This window comes from Brachionichthys hirsutus, chromosome 3 (assembly GCF_040956055.1).
Source record: "Brachionichthys hirsutus isolate HB-005 chromosome 3, CSIRO-AGI_Bhir_v1, whole genome shotgun sequence".
Taxonomy (NCBI): domain Eukaryota; kingdom Metazoa; phylum Chordata; class Actinopteri; order Lophiiformes; family Brachionichthyidae; genus Brachionichthys; species Brachionichthys hirsutus.
This window is the reverse complement of record NC_090899.1, coordinates 307166-323866: the sequence shown is the minus strand read 5'-3', so window position 1 is coordinate 323866 and position 16701 is coordinate 307166. Positions and strand designations below refer to the sequence as shown.

At 55.9% G+C, this 16701-nt stretch overlaps 3 protein-coding genes across 3 annotated transcripts in view; 1 reads left to right on the top strand and 2 right to left on the bottom strand.

The window, feature by feature from the left end:
* Positions 1 to 359: 359 nt before the first annotated feature.
* LOC137910225 (tropomyosin alpha-4 chain-like) lies at positions 360 to 4361 on the top strand. Its single transcript, XM_068754663.1, has 9 exons — positions 360 to 628; positions 1191 to 1331; positions 2343 to 2476; positions 2561 to 2678; positions 2749 to 2819; positions 3361 to 3436; positions 3543 to 3605; positions 3730 to 3799; positions 3908 to 4361. Exons 2-9 carry the CDS (start codon positions 1197 to 1199, stop codon positions 3988 to 3990), a joined length of 750 nt encoding a protein of 249 aa, XP_068610764.1. The 5' UTR covers positions 360 to 628; positions 1191 to 1196; the 3' UTR covers positions 3991 to 4361.
* A 163-nt stretch (positions 4362 to 4524) lies between these two features.
* On the bottom strand, positions 4525 to 5860 carry pmvk (phosphomevalonate kinase). Its single transcript, XM_068760311.1, has 5 exons — positions 5593 to 5860; positions 5437 to 5500; positions 5213 to 5365; positions 5007 to 5136; positions 4525 to 4777 (listed from the first exon to the last, which is right to left on the bottom strand). Exons 1-5 carry the CDS (start codon positions 5685 to 5687, stop codon positions 4614 to 4616), a joined length of 606 nt encoding a protein of 201 aa, XP_068616412.1. The 5' UTR covers positions 5688 to 5860; the 3' UTR covers positions 4525 to 4613.
* Positions 5861 to 6886: 1026 nt separating this feature from the next.
* iqgap3 (IQ motif containing GTPase activating protein 3) overlaps positions 6887 to 16701 on the bottom strand; it is a 14870-nt gene continuing 5055 nt past the window's right edge. The window contains exons 15-38 of the mRNA XM_068760577.1: positions 16565 to 16701; positions 16398 to 16488; positions 15641 to 15808; positions 14958 to 15100; positions 14681 to 14851; positions 14506 to 14589; positions 14348 to 14419; positions 14202 to 14271; positions 13914 to 14122; positions 13690 to 13842; positions 13278 to 13441; positions 12976 to 13200; positions 12769 to 12909; positions 11499 to 11583; positions 11190 to 11422; positions 10954 to 11086; positions 10744 to 10867; positions 10549 to 10666; positions 9845 to 9932; positions 8618 to 8830; positions 8356 to 8519; positions 7891 to 8016; positions 7706 to 7814; positions 6887 to 7000 (exon numbers count right to left, since the gene is read on the bottom strand). The exon at positions 16565 to 16701 is cut by the window's right edge and continues 27 nt beyond it. Coding sequence (XP_068616678.1) covers positions 6887 to 7000; positions 7706 to 7814; positions 7891 to 8016; positions 8356 to 8519; positions 8618 to 8830; positions 9845 to 9932; positions 10549 to 10666; positions 10744 to 10867; positions 10954 to 11086; positions 11190 to 11422; positions 11499 to 11583; positions 12769 to 12909; positions 12976 to 13200; positions 13278 to 13441; positions 13690 to 13842; positions 13914 to 14122; positions 14202 to 14271; positions 14348 to 14419; positions 14506 to 14589; positions 14681 to 14851; positions 14958 to 15100; positions 15641 to 15808; positions 16398 to 16488; positions 16565 to 16701 — 3335 coding nt within the window. The remainder of the gene's footprint in view (positions 7001 to 7705; positions 7815 to 7890; positions 8017 to 8355; positions 8520 to 8617; positions 8831 to 9844; positions 9933 to 10548; positions 10667 to 10743; positions 10868 to 10953; positions 11087 to 11189; positions 11423 to 11498; positions 11584 to 12768; positions 12910 to 12975; positions 13201 to 13277; positions 13442 to 13689; positions 13843 to 13913; positions 14123 to 14201; positions 14272 to 14347; positions 14420 to 14505; positions 14590 to 14680; positions 14852 to 14957; positions 15101 to 15640; positions 15809 to 16397; positions 16489 to 16564) is intronic.

Here is a 16701-nt window from a genome sequence, read left to right as displayed (position 1 = left end):
AGGCCACGATGATGTTTGTCGTACATTTGTCGTGTTTGTCGTACATTTGTCGTGTTTGTCGTACATTTGTCGTGTTTGTCGTGTTTGTGCGGTCGCTGGATTTATGTGCATCATAAAACTTGATGTTTAATATTCAGGATTAATTTAATTCTTTCTTTCAGCGTCTTTTTGGTTTTATTCTGTGACTGGAAGAATCAGTTTAACTTTAAATAAAAAATCAATACGTTTAGAATCCACATCCGGTTTATCAAGGAACTGCTCCAGACCTTTACTTTGGAAATATATTTTAAATAGCTGATCTATTACGTCACTTCCCGTAGTGGGAATTTAACGCGGAAGAAGGCGTAGTCTGAATTTGGGAGTTGCCTGAACAGGACGGATCGGAAAGCAGTGGAGACCAGAACCAGGACCGGCAGGGACCAGGAGCCGAACCGAACCGAGCCGAGTAGCCGAACCTTCCGAACCGAGCCGAGCCGGCCTCCTGGACGGAAGGACACCGAACCGCAGCTTCTGAAACGTGTCACGGTGCGAAGCGACCCGAGAACGCCGCTGTTTGCCTGCTAACAGCTAACAGCTAACAGCTAGTAGCTGCTTCACCAGGAAGTGACGTGTCAGGAGACTCAAACAGGTGAGCGGAATCAGGCAGGTAGCTCACCTGGAGCTGCCGCCTCGGAACTGTGCTCTGTGTGGCATGCTAACAGGGCGTTGGTCCTGTTAGCATCAGGTGCTAATGTGCTACATGCTAACGAAAGTAGCCAGAAAGAATAACGCGTCACCAGCTTCATTCCTGTGACCTCACGCACGGCTGGGTGAACGGAGTGTCTACCTGTGCGTGACGTTATTCGCTGTTAGCTGTTAGTCTGTTGAAGGTGACTGATTGAGGCGTAACGTAAGAATGCTTTGATCAATATCAAAGGACGGATATATTGACTATTGTGTTTACATTTATTAAACATTTTATTAAAGTAAAAAGTCCGTTCAGGTTCTCAAACGTCCTACGTCACCTGAACCGAACGCCACGCATCACCATGGAAACGGGGAGCTCCTCCCATCACGATGCATTTAGCTGTTTACGTCAGAGATGTGTAAACAGCTATGATTGTCATGACGTTAGCGTGTTAGCAGGGTTGTAGCGTGACGTCATCGGAGGGGGCGGGGTTGCCGGGCCGACGCTGACGCTTCTCTCTCAGCTCACGATGAATTCCGGCGTGAAGTCCATCGACTCGGTGAGGACGAAGATCCAGATGCTGAAGGAGCAGGCGAGGGAGGCCGAGGAGAAGGTGGAGCGCCAGCAGGAGGAGCTAGCGGAGGAGCGGGGGAAGGCGGAGCAGGTGAGCATTCCTCCACCTGCCCGGACACGTTGGTTGTGAAAGAGCAAGGTGAGGTATGTTGTGGGCGTGGCCCTTTGTAGGCGTGGCCTGTAGCCCTGGCGACGGCTCCTCAGCTGCCTGTCAGACGGAGCGGGGGGCACGCTGCCCCACGTGGGACGGGAGGGGACGGGACCTCCTCAGCGCCGTGGTGTTAGCGTTAGCGTTAGCATTAGCACACGGTGGAGACGAGGTGTCCAGACTTTTGGTCTACAGCTGACTCTGGATGTCCCCGAGCAGGACGTCCCTGAGCAGGACGTCTCTGAGCAGGACGTCCCTGAGCAGGACGTCCCTGAGCAGGACGTCTCTGAGCAGGACGTCTCTGAGCAGGACGTCCCTGAGCAGGACGTCTCTGAGCAGGACGTCCCTGAGCAGGACGTCTCTGAGCAGGACGTCCCTGAGCAGGACGTCTCTGAGCTTCGGGGGGCGAGTTGAGACCCGTCTCCAGAACAGAATGTTCTGGAATGTCCCGGCTCGTTCCAGACGAGACCCGACGGCGTCTGTTGCCTTCATGCCACGGAGACGGACCCGAGTCCAGCTGGGGGGGGGGGGGGGTGTTAGCGTGTCGTTGGCGTGTTAGCGTGTCGTTGGCGTGTCGTTGGCGTGTCGTTGGCGTGTCGTTGGCGTGTTGGCGTGTCGTTAGCGTGTCGTTGGCGTGTTTGAACGCTACTAGCATGTTGTCAGTGGACAATGAATGAATATATTTATTAGATGGAATGTTAGAGTACAAGTACAGTCACACAGTAGCATGTATTACAGTACAAGTACAGTCACACAGTAGCATGTATTACAGTACAAGTACAGTCACACAGTAGCATGTATTACAGTACAAATAAAAACAGGCAGCAGGCTCCGGTTACAGGGGGCCCGGCGCTCTAGAGCGACATCTAGTGGCAGAGGATCGTCTCTAAACGGGAGCTAACGGGAGCTAACGCTAAGCGTGCGTGCTGCTTGTCCCTGCTCGCTGTCTCGCAGGCTGAGATGGAGGTGAGTAAACTGAAACGGACTTTGGAGCTGAAGGAGGACGAGCTGGAGAAGACGACGGGACGACTGACCGACGCCCTGCTGAGCCTGGGGGAGGTGGAGAAGAGCGCCGACGAGAGCGAGAGGTGGGGACACCTGAGACGCACCTGAGACGCACCTGCTGGTCTGTCTGAGAGCGTCCAGGTGACGTCTGTCTGCCTGTCTCTCAGGGGGAAGAGGATGATTGAGACCCGGGTCCAGAAGGAGGAGGAGAAGATGGAGACGCTGACCGCCCGGCTGAGGGACGCCCTCGACTACACCAAGAGCGCCGACCTGAAATACGAGGAGGTGAGCAGGTGCTGCACGCTGCGTCCAATCAGAGCCGGCGGAGGTTCACCTTGCTGACGCGTCCCTACAGGTGTCCCGGAGTCTGGCCAAGGTGCAGCAGGAACTGGAGCGGGCCGAAGACCGGTCTGAGCGGGCCGAGAGGTTTGAACCCACACGCGCACCTCACCTGCCGGACAACCAATCAGAGCTCGGCGCCTGCTTCGTGGACACCTGTCCTCTTCCTGGCTGTTGGTATAGAAACGTGTTGCTTCTCCTGTCTGTCTCTCTGCTGTCGGTCTCTCTCTCCTCCCTGTCTCTCTCTCCCTGTCTCTCTCTCTCTCTCTGACCTCCTGCTGCTCTGACAAGGAGGAGGAGTTGAGGAGTCCCGGCCAATCAGTGAAGAGTCTGCAGGCCTCTGAGGACAAGGTACTGAAGGTCAAACCAGAGGAGCTCCTCCTCCGTACCTCCCGTGACCTCTGACCTTTACCTGCTGCTTCAGCTCCTGCTGCAGACCCGCCCGACGCCCGACACCCGACACCCGACACCCGCCTGACACCCGACACCCGCCTGACACCACGCCACGCCCGACACCCGAAACCCGCCTGACGCCACGCCCGACACCCGTCTGACACCCGCCTGACACCACGCCACGCCCGACACCCGTCTGACCCGGTGTTTGTCTCCTGTGACCTTTGACCTGCAGCAAGTGTCGCTTGTTGGACGAGGAGCTGAAGTGTCTCCAGAACAGTTCAAAGTCTCTGGAGGCCAAGGCTGAGAAGGTAGGACCAGGTCCAGGAGCTGCAGCCCGGTTTGGACCGTGTGACTGGTTCTGCAGCAGTGATGTCATCGGCTTCCTGGTTCTGATTGGCTGTCTCTGTCTTTCAGTACAGCGAGAATGAGGAGAAGTTTGAGGAGAAGATCAGGGACCTGTGCAAAAGCCTGACTGAGGTGAGGAACACACGACACCGGGACCGGGACCGGGGTCTGGACCGGGGTCTGGACCGGGACCGGGGGCCGGGTCCCGGGTCCCGGCTTCCTTTGAAGCCTTCCTGATCCTGGACTCTGTCTCCAGGCCGAGGCGAGGGCGGAGGACGCGGAACGGACCAGAACCACCCTGGAGCGGAAGGTGGAGCAACTGGAGGGTGAGCCAGAAGACCGGCCAATCAGGGCCAAGCGGGCAGCCGAGTGGAGGCGTGGTCAGCTGGGCAGGAAGCAGCGTCTGGATCTGATCTCTTATTGATTGTTTTCAGATGATCTGGAAAAGGCGGAGGATTTCGGCACCGAGGTCCAGAGCAAACTGGACCAGTACATGGAGGAGCTGAGCAGCTTCTGACCTCCTGCTGCTCCTCCTGCTGCTCCTCCTGCTGCTCCTCCCGCTGCCTGAGGTGGCGACGCCTCCCGCCCCAAAGCATTCCACACATTCCTTCCTTCATGGAATGACGCTCCTCCTCGCCAGGAGGCGGAGCTTCAGCGTTCCCTCGTTAGCCAGCGAGTCATTAATCTCTGGGTGTTTGTCTGAACTTCTTTTCTTTGCAACTTTAAGTCTTGATTGATTGATCGGTGCCAATAATGTATCAAGTCGTTCCAGCGGCCAATCACAGCGCAGAGACGCTTAAAGCCTCTGATGTCACAGCTCGTAGCGACGGGCGGGATTTTATAAAATAAAAGCTCCAGAACTGGATGTGGGACGACTGCGGTTTGAATATCGAAGCAGAAAGTACACAGAGTACACACAGAGTACACACAGAGTACACACAGAGTACACACAGAGTACACACAGAGTACACACAGAGTACACACAGAGTACACACAGAGTACACACAGAGTACACACAGAACGCAGTAACAGGATCCAAACCAGGATGTAGAATTGAATGAATCTAGTTTTATTATGAAAACAGAACCTGTTCCAGGTGGGCGTGTCCCATCAGCCCTTGCTGCTGCAGTGATGATGTCATCACTGCTTGAGGGGCGGGCTCCACAGACGTGCCGCTGCGGCGGCTCGCTCCAGGATTGGCTGCAGCTGCTCCTCCAACAAGGGGGCGTCGCCATCGTTAGTGATGATCCAATCAAATTCAACCCCGCTGTCCAAACCGCACTCGGACTCGACGTCGTCCACGCCTGAGACACGGGACGAAAGAACCGAGGGTGAAGACGAGGTCCTGTGAGGGTCCAGGAAGGAGAACCTTTAAAGGAGAACCTCTGAAGGAGAACGTCTGAAGAAGAACCTCTAAAAGAGAACCTCTGAAGGAGAACCCCTGGCTGTGGTCCAATCAGAACTCTGCGTTTGGAGGCCCGGCTGGGATTCTCTCCTGGATCGTTTACGACCGACCCAGACAGGTAATCTCACCTGTGGTGAAGCTCCACCCCCTCTGTTTGCGTGTTTCTTCTGAACTTTGAACTCTGACAGTTCGAGTCTGTCGAGGGAACTCGGACCAGAACCACTGCAGGTCCGACAGCCGCCGGGCGTCGCTCACCACCTGACCAATCAGAGCGCAGCGTTTGCATGCGAACACTTCCTGGTTTTGGTGAGCAGGTAGGAGAAGAACAAGGTACCCAGACTCGCTGCCATGCGCCGCCGGTTGCTAGGCGACAGAAGAACCCCGGGTCCAGGCGTCGCCGGGCTTCTCCCCAGTGAATCATGTCGGCCCGGTACTGCTCCTTCAGGAGACCCGGGCCCAGCAGCAGGTCCAGGTCCAGGCCGTGTTCCTGCAGGGCCCACAGAACCAGGTGACTGTGCGGTTGCCATGGATACGTGGGTCCAGCAGGTGCGGGCTCACCTGAGCGTACTGCTGTTTGAGGGGTCCAGACAGACGCAGGACGCAGCAGACATCCGGTCCCAAACTGCAGAAGGAGAACCGGGACCGTCGCGGTTCGGGTTTACTGCTGATCAAACACAATCGTTTCGAACGGGCGGATCGACCGGATGTCGTTACCGGCTGTGGATCAGGTCCGTCACGTAATCCTTTCCGGACTTCCGCTTCCCGGTGAAGACCAGAACCAGTTCGGGTTCGGAGACTCGGTCCCCCATCGCCGGTTAAAACCCGCAGCGGGTCGACCGTGTGCCGTCCGGACCGGAACCGGAACACCGAGACGAACCCGGAAGTCGTCGAGGACGGACTCAGCGCTGCGGGAGGGGAAGCCCGATCAATAACCGATACTCGAAGTTATCGGTAATCGATGATCGATGTCCTGACTTGTAGCGATCGTTCGCGGAATAAGGTGATAAAAAATATCCAGTGATAAAAAAAAACCGGGAGGAGCTTCTATGTGACGCGTTGGACTGAACCACTGAGGGGGGGGGGGGCACGGACGATGGTCGTCACCCGGAAGAGGGCTTAGAAAATCCCTTACAGGTTAGGGTTAGAGGGTTAGGGTTAGAGGTTAGGGTTAGGGTTAGAGTTAGGGTTAGGGTTAGGGGTTAGAGGTTAGAGTTTTAGGGTTAGGGTTTTATCACTCCCTTATTGAACTATCGTGACGGTGTTTTATTACTTTTATTGAACTATTGTGACGGTGTTTTATTACTTTTATTGAACTATCGTGACATGTTTTATTACTTCTATTGAACTATCGTGACGGTGTTTTATTACTTTTATTGAACTATCGTGACATGTTTTATTACTTTTATTGAACTATCGTGACATGTTTTATTACTTCTATTGAACTATCGTGACGTGTTTTATTACTTTTATTGAACTATTGTGACGGTGTTTTATTACTTTTATTGAACTATCGTGACGGTGTTTTATTACTTTTATTGAACTATCGTGACATGTTTTATTACTTTTATTGAACTATCGTGACATGTTTTATTACTTCTATTGAACTATCGTGACGTGTTTTATTACTTTTATTGAACTATCGTGACGGTGTTTTATTACTTTTATTGAACTATCGTGACATGTTTTATTACTTTTATTGAACTATCGTGACATGTTTTATTACTTCTATTGAACTATCGTGACGTGTTTTATTACTTTTATTGAACTATCGTGACATGTTTTATTACTTTTATTGAACTATCGTGACGGTGTTTTATTACTTTTATTGAACTATCGTGACGGTGTTTTAGCTTCGTTCCGACTGCGGTGGATCTTCTGAATAGAAAATAAGAACTCAATAAAATATTTAAATCTCATTCAGATAAACTTTATTGAGTTTGAATATTTGTAAAATAAACATTGATCGATCGTTTACACAAATGAACGAATGGCAGAGCAGCGTCTCGCATCACTTCCTGAAACACTTCTTGTTGAGGAGGAAGATGAGGAGGTTGACGTTGACCTTCGCCTTATCGAACATCTTCATCACGGCCACGCCCTCGTACTGCAGCTGCAACAGGTCCTAGAGGACAGACGCATTACAGATGCTTTGTCTCTCTCTCTCTGTCCCTCTGAGTCCTTGTCTCTCTGTCCCCTTGTCTCTCTCTGTCCCTCTGAGTCCTTGTCTCGCTCCGTCCCCTTGTCTCTCTCTCTGTCCCTCTGTCCCCTTGTCTCTCTCTGTCCCTCTGAGTCCTTGTCTCTCTGTCCCCTTGTCTCTCTCTGTCCCTCTGAGTCCTTGTCTCGCTCCGTCCCCCTGTCCCCTTGTCCCGCTCTGTCCCTCTGAGTCCTTGTCTCTCTCTCTGTCCCCTTGTCTCTCTCTGTCCCTCTGAGTCCTTGTCTCGCTCCGTCCCCTTGTCTCTCTCTCTGTCCCTCTGTCCCCTTGTCTCTCTCTGTCCCTCTGAGTCCTTGTCTCTCTGTCCCCTTGTCTCTCTCTGTCCCTCTGAGTCCTTGTCTCGCTCCGTCCCCCTGTCCCCTTGTCCCGCTCTGTCCCTCTGAGTCCTTGTCTCTCTCTCTGTCCCTCTGTCCCCTTGTCCCTCTCTGTCCCTCTGAGTCCTTGTCTCTCTCTCTCTCTCCTTCTCAACCCCCCCCAGCCGGTCCAGACTGATGTCCGTCCACTATGAGTCCTAGGTTCTGTTAAAGGGAAGTGCTTGCTCTTGTGGGTCCAGTCTCTCCCTGCTCCACCTGTTACGCGTCTCAGGATAACTTCCTGTTTGGACCTGGTCCGTACCTGGTACCTGAGGAGGAACTCCTCCATCTCCACGCCGAGGAACCGCGCTTTGACCGTGAAGCTGCCTTTCTCCGGTCCAGCAACGATGTCAAAGACGACGTTCTTAAACCTGGAAGCAGAGATCCAATGACCCAGAACCGACGGGGCAGACAGAACCTCTGGAGTTCTATTCTCAGGGTTCTCACTGTGTTGACGGCAGGTCTTCTATTTCTAGCAGAACTCCCTTCTCCTGCAGGCGGGTGGCGCTGTAGCTCAGAGCGGGAGGCTTCTTCCTGCCTCTGCTCTCTGCTGCCTTCTTATTGGTCGCTTTGCTGAAACACACGCCCAATAAACGAGACGGTGCTTAGAACGCTCCCAGGGAGCAGCTGGTGTCCAGCAAGGCTCGGTTCCGGGTCCCATGCCGCTTTCTCAACATCCGATGGCTCGTATTTTCTACAAATAATAAAACTGTTCATATTTATAGGAAGATAAAAGTACTTGTATTCAATGATAAGACCACAAAAGTAGACGACATCACCGACGCTAGAACGTTAAATAACGTACAGGTGAGTCACAACTAGAGATCAACTCGCCTTAAAAAGACACCTGGATTGCGTGTGTGTGCCTGTTGAGTGTGCGTGTGTGTACCTGTTGAGTGTGTGTGTGTGTACCTGTTGACAGTCAGGTTCTCCAGACAGGAAGTGATGTAATGCCTGTAATAGTCCACTTGTTCACTGTGGAAGTGGCTTTTGGCTTGTAGGCTGCTGAGAGTCTGCCGAAGCTTCTGAAGCTCCGCCCCCCTTTGCTGCCGGTGCAGCCGCTGGTGACGGATGTCCTGGTGGGCGGAGTTATGACATGATTATTAGCAATGACACCGGCTCTAAATCAACGCTGCTCCGCCCACACGCACTGACTTCCTGTTTGATTGCTCACCTTGGCGATCATCTGCAGGATCTGGTTTTCTGTCTGGGGCGGGGTCAGGATCCCCAGACCCTCCAGGTGACGAAGACACCTCAAGATCTTCCTCTTCTTCTCCTCTAGTCTCAGGTTGCCATTGGCAACCAGTGATTGGTTCCTCTTCATTTTGTCAGGTGTGAGAGCATCCTGAAGAGCACGCCGCTGCATCAACCAATCATGACACACTTCCTGTGGAAGAGGAGCGACGGCGAGAGATGAGCTGAGATTCACCTGTACCTGTGTGTGTGTGTGCGTGTACCTGTGTGTGCGTGTGTGTGTGTGCGTGTACCTGTGTGTGTGTGTGTGCGTGTACCTGTGTGTGTGTGTGTGCGTGTACCTGTGTGTGCGTGTGTGCGTGTACCTGTGTGTGTGTACGTGCGTGTGTGTACGTGCGTGTGTGTGCCTGTGTGCGTGTGTGTGTGTGTGCGTGTACCTGTGTGTGTGTGTGTGCGTGTACCTGTGTGTGTGTGTGCATGTACCTGTGTGTGTGTGTGTGCGTGTACCTGTGTGTGCGTGTACCTGTGTGTGTGTACGTGTGTGTGTGTACGTGCGTGTGTGTGTGTGTGTGCGTGTGTGTGTACGTGCGTGTGTGTGTGTGTGTGTGTGCGTGTGTGTGTGTGTGCGTGTACCTGTGTGTGTGTGTGTGCGTGTACCTGTGTGTGTGTGTGTGTGCGTGTACCTGTGTGTGCGTGTGTGCGTGTACCTGTGTGTGCGTGTACCTGTGTGTGTGTACGTGTGTGTGTGTACGTGCGTGTGTGTGTGTGTGTGTGTGCGTGTGTGTGTACGTGCGTGTGTGTGTGTGTGTGTGTGCGTGTGTGTGTGTGTGCGTGTACCTGTGTGTGTGTGTGTGCGTGTACCTGTGTGTGTGTGTGTGCGTGTACCTGTGTGTGTGTGTGTGCGTGTACCTGTGTGTGTGTGTGTGTGTGCGTGTACCTGTGTGTGTGTACGTGTGTGTGTGTACGTGCGTGTGTGTACGTGCGTGTGTGTGTGTGTGCGTGTGTGTGTACGTGCGTGTGTGTGTGTGTGTGTGTACGTGCGTGTGTGCGTGTGTGTGTGTGCGTGTGTGCGTGCGTGTGTGCGTGTGTGTGTACGTGTGTGTGTGTACGTGCGTGTGTGCGTGCGTGTGTGCGTGTGTGCGTGTGTGTGTGTACGTGCGTGTGTGCGTGCGTGTGTGCGTGTGTGTGTGTGTGTGTGTGCGTGTACCTGGTCGCGTGATGCCGATGCTCTCAGGATGTGACCCAGAGAGTCTCCTGACTGAGTTCTGATGACATCAATGATCAGCTGCTTTGTGCTGAACAAAGAAAGAAAATCACCTGAGCAGGTGACATGCTAGCACGCTAAGCTACCTGAGCAGGTGACATGCTAGCACGCTAAGCTACCTGAGCAGGTGACATGCTCGCACGCTAAGCTACCTGAGCAGGTGACATGCTAGCACACTAAGCTACCTGAGCAGGTGACATGCTCGCACGCTAAGCTACCTGAGCAGGTGACATGCTAGCACGCTAAGCTACCTGAGCAGGTGACATGCTAGCACGCTAAGCTACCTGAGCAGGTGGCATGCTAGCACGCCAAGCGACCTGAGCAGGTGACATGCTAGCACGCTAAGCGACCTGAGCAGGTGACATGCTAGCACGCTAAGCTACCTGAGCAGGTGACATGCTAGCACGCTAAGCGACCTGAGCAGGTGACATGCTAGCACGCTAAGCTACCTGAGCAGGTGACATGCTAGCACGCTAAGCTACCTGAGCAGGTGACATGCTCGCACGCTAAGCTACCTGAGCAGGTGACATGCTAGCACGCTAAGCTACCTGAGCAGGTGACATGCTAGCACGCTAAGCGACCTGAGCAGGTGACATGCTAGCACGCTAAGCTACCTGAGCAGGTGACATGCTAGCACGCTAAGCTACCTGAGCAGCAGCGCTCCGATGTCCGGTTTGTCATCAGACTCGTTGAAGACGTCGAACCTGCTGGTCAGGGTCAGAGAGACCATCTTACTGGACTCTGGTCCTGGATCAGCTGAAGAACCTCCTGAGGAGCAGAGAACCGCTGAGAACCCGGAGTGTGTGTCTGACCCAAACCACCGAGGGGCTGCAGAACCGTACCGGCAGTGTCAGTCGTAGAACCCGTGAGGTTCTGCAGGGTGGGGACGGCGCCGAGATCCGTCAGCAGGAGCCTGAGAGGATCCGATGGATCCGGACACAAGACGTCCTGGTGGTCCAGTAACAGCTACACACACACACACACACACAGAACACAGCTGCAGGCACGGTGCGGTCCAGCCGGGTCAGGGTTCTGGTTCTGGTTCTACACACCTTGTGTGTGTCGAGCAGCTCGCTGACAGAGATGTAGACGACGGGCCGGTTGAGGATCAGCTGCTCGGAGTACTGATCCATGTAGAACCGCTCGTCTGGTTCCGGGACGTCACAAACACACGCCAGGAACTTCCTGTCAAAGACAACCGGAACCAGTCCAGTTCAGTCCAGAGATCCCTGATGCAGTCTAATGGGCCGGGGCCGGACCCGAGGTCAAAGGTCAGGCGGAGACTGACCTGAACTTCCTGTGAGTGGCGCTGATGTACTGGTTCAGGGTTCTGACGTGGTACCCGTCTCCGTGGACGTGCTTGTTGGCGGCGGCGTGCTGCAGCATGCGGGCGATGGAACCCAGGATGTGTCTCTGGTCCGGCTGCAGGGCGGCGCCAGCGGACCGGTCCACGACATCAAAGCCGTCCGGAGCCACGACGGCCGGGTTCATGTAGCGGTAGTAAACCAGGTTACCGACGATCTGGTGGCGAGCACACGGTTAGCGATGGTTCGACCGCCAATCACACTAGCGGTCTAACCCAAGCCCCTCCCCCAACCTTGTAGAGTTCGTCCTCACTGGCTCCAGGGAACTTTGACACCAGAGCGTCTCTGAGGACCTTCGCTGCGTAGCGCAACCCATACCTGCAGGGGGAACAGGACCACGTCAGCGCCAAGGGCGGGGCTCCAAGGGCAGGGCTCTAAGGGCAGGGCTCTAAGGGCAGGGCTCCAAGGGCGGGGCTCTAAGGGCAGGGCTCTAAGGGCGGGGCTCTAAGGGCGGGGCTCTAAGGGCGGGGCTCTAAGGGCGGGGCTCTAAGGGGGGGCTCTAAGGGCGGAGCGCCAAGGAGTGTGCGACAATCTACGGGGTGTGTAGTGGGCGGAGTTCTACGGGGTTTGTAGTGGGCGGAGCTCTACGGGGTTTGTAGTGGGCGGAGCTCTACGGGGTTTGTAGTGGGCGGAGCTCTACGGGGTGTGTAGTGGGCGGAGCTCTACGGGGTGTGTAGTGGGCGGAGCTCTACGGGGTGTGTAGTGGGCGGAGCTCTACGGGGCATGTAGTGGGCGGGGCTCTATGGGGCATGTAGTGGGCGGGGCTCTATGGGGCATGTAGTGGGCGGGGCTCTACGGGGCTTGTAGTGGGCGGAGCTCTACGGGGGGTGTAGTGGGCGGAGCTCTACGGGGGGTGTAGTGGGCGGAGCTCTACGGGGTTTGTAGTGGGCGGAGCTCTACGGGGTGTGTAGTGGGCGGAGCTCTACGGGGCATGTAGTGGGCGGGGCTCTATGGGGCATGTAGTGGGCGGAGCTCTACGGGGCGTGTAGTGGGCGGAGCTCTACGGGGCATGTAGTGGGCGGGGCTCTATGGGGCATGTAGTGGGCGGGGCTCTATGGGGCATGTAGTGGGCGGGGCTCTACGGGGTTTGTAGTGGGCGGAGCTCTACGGGGGGTGTAGTGGGCGGAGCTCTACGGGGGGTGTAGTGGGCGGAGCTCTACGGGGTTTGTAGTGGGCGGAGCTCTACGGGGTTTGTAGTGGGCGGGGCTCTACGGGGCATGTAGTGGGCGGGGCTCTATGGGGCATGTAGTGGGCGGGGCTCTATGGGGCATGTAGTGGGCGGGGCTCCACGGGGTTTGTAGTGGGCGGAGCTCTACGGGGGGTGTAGTGGGCGGAGCTCTACGGGGGGTGTAGTGGGCGGAGCTCTACGGGGTTTGTAGTGGGCGGAGCTCTATGGGGCATGTAGTGGGCGGGGCTCTACGGGGTTTGTAGTGGGCGGAGCTCTACGGGGGGTGTAGTGGGCGGAGCTCTACGGGGGGTGCAGGTCAGCGGGCGGAGACCTACGGCAGCGTGTGGAGGTTGGCGGTGATGGCGTTCAGGACGCGGTCCGTCAGGTTCTTCAGGTTGACGATGGCGACGTCGATGCGCCGCCGGACTTCAGGGTGACCCAGAGCGTCGACAGGTGAGACCTCGTAGGGCAGCGAGCTGTCAGGTACGGAGAGCAGAAATCAACCAGTGTCCTCGAACACGCCGCGAGCACGCAGGCCCGACCTCTTGTGTCCCGTCTGGGTCTCGGACTGGTTGATCCAGGTCTTGTAGACGTCCACCGGGTCGGTCCTGATGCTGAGGGTCCGGTCCAGCAGCACTTCCCGCAGGGCCGGACCCAGAGAGCCCCGCAGGGCGCCGTGGCCGTGGGCGTGGCGGTAGAAGTTCACCAGCATCTTGATGACGGTGGGATTTCCTGTGACCACGTCCTGAGGCTGCTCCACCTTCAGCCTGAGGTCAGGGACACGTTTAGTGGGCCGCGAACCCCTGATCCGCATCCCTGCAGCGAGGGGGCCGCCTCAGGTCACCTGATCTCGTATCGCAGCGCCTCGGTGAACAGCTGCAGCAGCAGGTAGGCCTCCCGGGGGGCGGAGCCGTAGCTGAACAGGCTGAACACCAGCATCTCCATGAAGGAGGTGGAGCGTACCTGGGGCATCAGGAAGACCAGCTGAGCCAGGTAGAGCGGCCGAGTCTGGAACACAACACACGGCGTGATGCTCGGGGGGGCTGCTGCCACGCCAGCGGCTACTAGCCAGAACCTGCTCCCACCTGCAGCAGGTAGAACAGGTGCTGGTCCTGCTATGCTACGCTAGCGGCTGGTCCTACCTGCAGCAGGTAGAACAGGTGCTGGTCCTGCTATGCTACGCTAGCGGCTGCTCCTACCTGCAGCAGGTAGAACAGGTGCTGGTCCTGCTATGCTACGCTAGCGGCTGCTCCTACCTGCAGCAGGTAGAACAGGTGCTGGTAGGCCCCCAGCCGGTCCCGCCGGTCCCTGCTCAGGGCCTTCATCCCTTTACTCCTCTCCAGGTCCATCATGCCTGAGAGCTGCTCCTTGTTCTTCTTCGTTAGCTTCTTGCAGTGAGACACCACTTCCTGCGCAGAGACAGGTGTGTTGACGCCACCGTGGACAGGGTGCAGCACCTGTCCTACTGCCGCCGCCCCACCTGCAGCGTGGCTCTGTTCCGGACCAGCAGGCCGATCTTCAGGTCCATCAGGTCCAGGTCCGCCTCCAGCTGCTTGTTGAAGCGGATGCTCCTCACCACCTCCTCCCGCAGACGGAGCAGCTCCGCCTCCTCTCTGATGTCCCCATCGCCAAGGTCCAGCAGGTGAACGAACTTCCTGACCACAGACAGGGGGGGCGTGGCCGAGTGCACTGAAACAGGTAAAGGGGAAACGGCGACTGATGTCTCTGAAGTCCCAGCCGTGCCGCGGGTCAGACGGGGGCTAGCTACCTAGCGTCCTGTACTCAACGCGGGCCCGGTTGGCTCTGAAGAAGGCCTGGATCTTTACGACGGCGCCCACCTGTGGACAGACACAGAGGACGCAGGTTTCTGATTGGCTAGTCGTCTTTCCTCGCTCGAGTCGTGGAGGTTCTTACGTGACGCTGGAAGAGATCCAGCCGACTTCGGTATCTTCTCCTCGCCAACCACATCTTCACAAACGACTGGATCTGTCGCACAAAAAGGTTCCTCAGGAACACCTGGTTCCACGCGGATCCTGCAGGAAGTGCAGGTTCCACGATAAGTCGGGGGTTACCTTGACAACAGCTCTCCAGTTGGTGTAGAGAAACTGCAGCCGACGTCGGTACGCCCTCTGCTGGACAAACCTCCTCCAGTTAGCCTGAAGACAGACGGGACGATGATGGCTCCGGGTATCCAGGTAGGGTAGGGTGGGAACCACAGCGCCACCTTGTGGCCTGGATGACGCTTACCTGGATGATGACGACTGCAGGTGTCTGACTCATCAGGTAGTGTCGGCGAGCCCCCATCTCTCGTCTGATCAGGTACCCTCGACCGGCAGCCTGCAGACGAACAACCAGGGCTTCGTGTCTCCGCCAGAAGGCGCTGCGACTGTACGAGGCCGACACGCCGCTGACTATTTCCTGCAGACGTGACATCATACATGACATCACTGCAGGTGAACAGAAAACGTGAAAATAATTCTAGTTCCTGTCCCGAGACCAGCTGCCTGACCCTCAGGTGTCTCACCTGTATCTGCTGACGGTCGAGGAAGACGCTGTTGTGCACGAAGCCGTCGGGTTTCTCCCAGGTGCCTTCTAGTCGGTTCAGGTGGAAGTAGTAGAGCGAGCCGTCGTTGAGCCGGACGCCGGCCCACGGACTCCTGTTGTCTCCTGGACACAGCGACGAGTTCCCAGTCACTGCGTGATGCTACCCGTCGTTCCAGGTCGGTCCTAGTCTTTACCCGTCGTTCCAGGTCGGTCCTAGTCTTTACCCGTCGTTCCAGGTCGGTCCTAGTCTTTACCCGTCGTTCCAGGTCGGTCCTAGTCTTTACCCGTCGTTCCAGGTCGGTCCTAGTCTTTACCCGTCGTTCCAGGTCGGTCCTAGTCTTTACCCGTCGTTCCAGGTCGGTCCTAGTCTTTACCCGTCGTTCCATGTCGGTCCTAGTCTTTACCCGTCGTTCCATGTCGGTCCTAGTCTTTACCCGTCGTTCCAGGTCGGTCCTAGTCTTTACCCGTCGTTCCAGGTCGGTCCTAGTCTTTACCCGTCGTTCCAGGTCGGTCCTAGTCTTTACCCGTCGTTCCAGGTCGGTCCTAGTCTTTACCCGTCGTTCCAGGTCGGTCCTAGTCTTTACCCGTCGTTCCAGGTCGTTGCTAGTCTTTACCTGCTGTTACTAGTCATTCCCGGTCGTTTCCTGGGTCAACGAGTCGTACCTCGGCGCTTCCTGTCTGACAGCAGACCGCCGAGTTCCCTCTGATAATCTGCAGCGCAGGCGGAGATGAGTCGCTGCAGCTGAACCTCCGGCAGCGACAGAACCCGGAGAGTCTGGGTGACCCGGTTCTCCTTCACGGCCTGGTTCACCGCCGCGACTGCCAGACACACTAAACACACAGAACAGAACCTGATCACGCATTTAATGGATCAATAATCCCAGAAGACACTCTGGATGTCTTCAATAGAGTCATGTCAATGAGCTGCAGGGAAACAACCGAGAAGCGGCCCACGTATTCAGAGCTAACCGCTAGTGCTAGCCTCTCAGGTCACTAAAACACGTTTCACTGAAAGCTAACCGCTAGTGCTAGCCTCTCAGGTCACTAAAACACGTTTTACTGAAAGCTAACCGCTAGTGCTAGCCTCTCAGGTCACTAAAACACGTTTCACTGAAAGCTAGCCGCTAGTGCTAGCCTCTCAGGTCACTAAAACACGTTTCACTGAAAGCTAACCGCTAGTGCTAGCCTCTCAGGTCACTAAAACACGTTTCACTGAAAGCTAGCCGCTAGTGCTAGCCTCTCAGGTCACTAAAACACGTTTCACTGAAAGCTAGCTGCTAAGGTCACTAAAACACGTTTTACTGAAAGCTAACCGCTAGTGCTAGCCTCTCAGGTCACTAAAACACGTTTCACTGAAAGACTAACTGGAATGATTTTAAGAGTAACGTTTATAATCCGGTCAGCGGCTAATCTGACTCACTCTTCAGAGCCCTCTGAGTGTCCTGATTGGCTCTGCTCACTGCTTCCTGGATATCAGCCAACCACAGTTCAGCTGCTGGGTCCCTGCTCACCTGGTTAGAGAGGACGACTTCAGGTCTGAGTTCTGGTTCAGGTCCGATGCGCTTACGGAGTCATCGGTGAGCTTACCTCTGCTTTGTGCTGCCTGGCTCTGGCCAGTTGGGTCAGGTACCTGCAGGTGTTGACCCGGAACACCTCCTCCACACCACCAGAGGGCAGCAGCAGAGCTGACAGCAGCTGCTGAGCGTCTCCTCTAAGAACCGCCT

Bases quoted from the DNA above. Each gene is read 5' to 3' on its own strand.
- LOC137910225 (XM_068754663.1), top strand. From the start codon at position 1,197: ATGAATTCCGGCGTGAAGTCCATCGACTCGGTGAGGACGAAGATCCAG. The intron at 2,679-2,748 runs GTGAGCAGGTGC...GCGTCCCTACAG, and splicing joins CCGACCTGAAATACGAGGAG to GTGTCCCGGAGTCTGGCCAA. The intron at 2,820-3,360 runs GTTTGAACCCAC...TTTGACCTGCAG, and splicing joins CGGTCTGAGCGGGCCGAGAG to CAAGTGTCGCTTGTTGGACG.
- pmvk (XM_068760311.1), bottom strand. From the start codon at position 5,687: ATGGGGGACCGAGTCTCCGAACCCGAACTGGTTCTGGTCTTCACCGGG. The intron at 5,137-5,212 runs GTACCTTGTTCT...CTGATTGGTCAG, and splicing joins GCGCATGGCAGCGAGTCTGG to GTGGTGAGCGACGCCCGGCG. The intron at 4,778-5,006 runs GTGAGATTACCT...CCCGTGTCTCAG, and splicing joins GGGGTGGAGCTTCACCACAG to GCGTGGACGACGTCGAGTCC.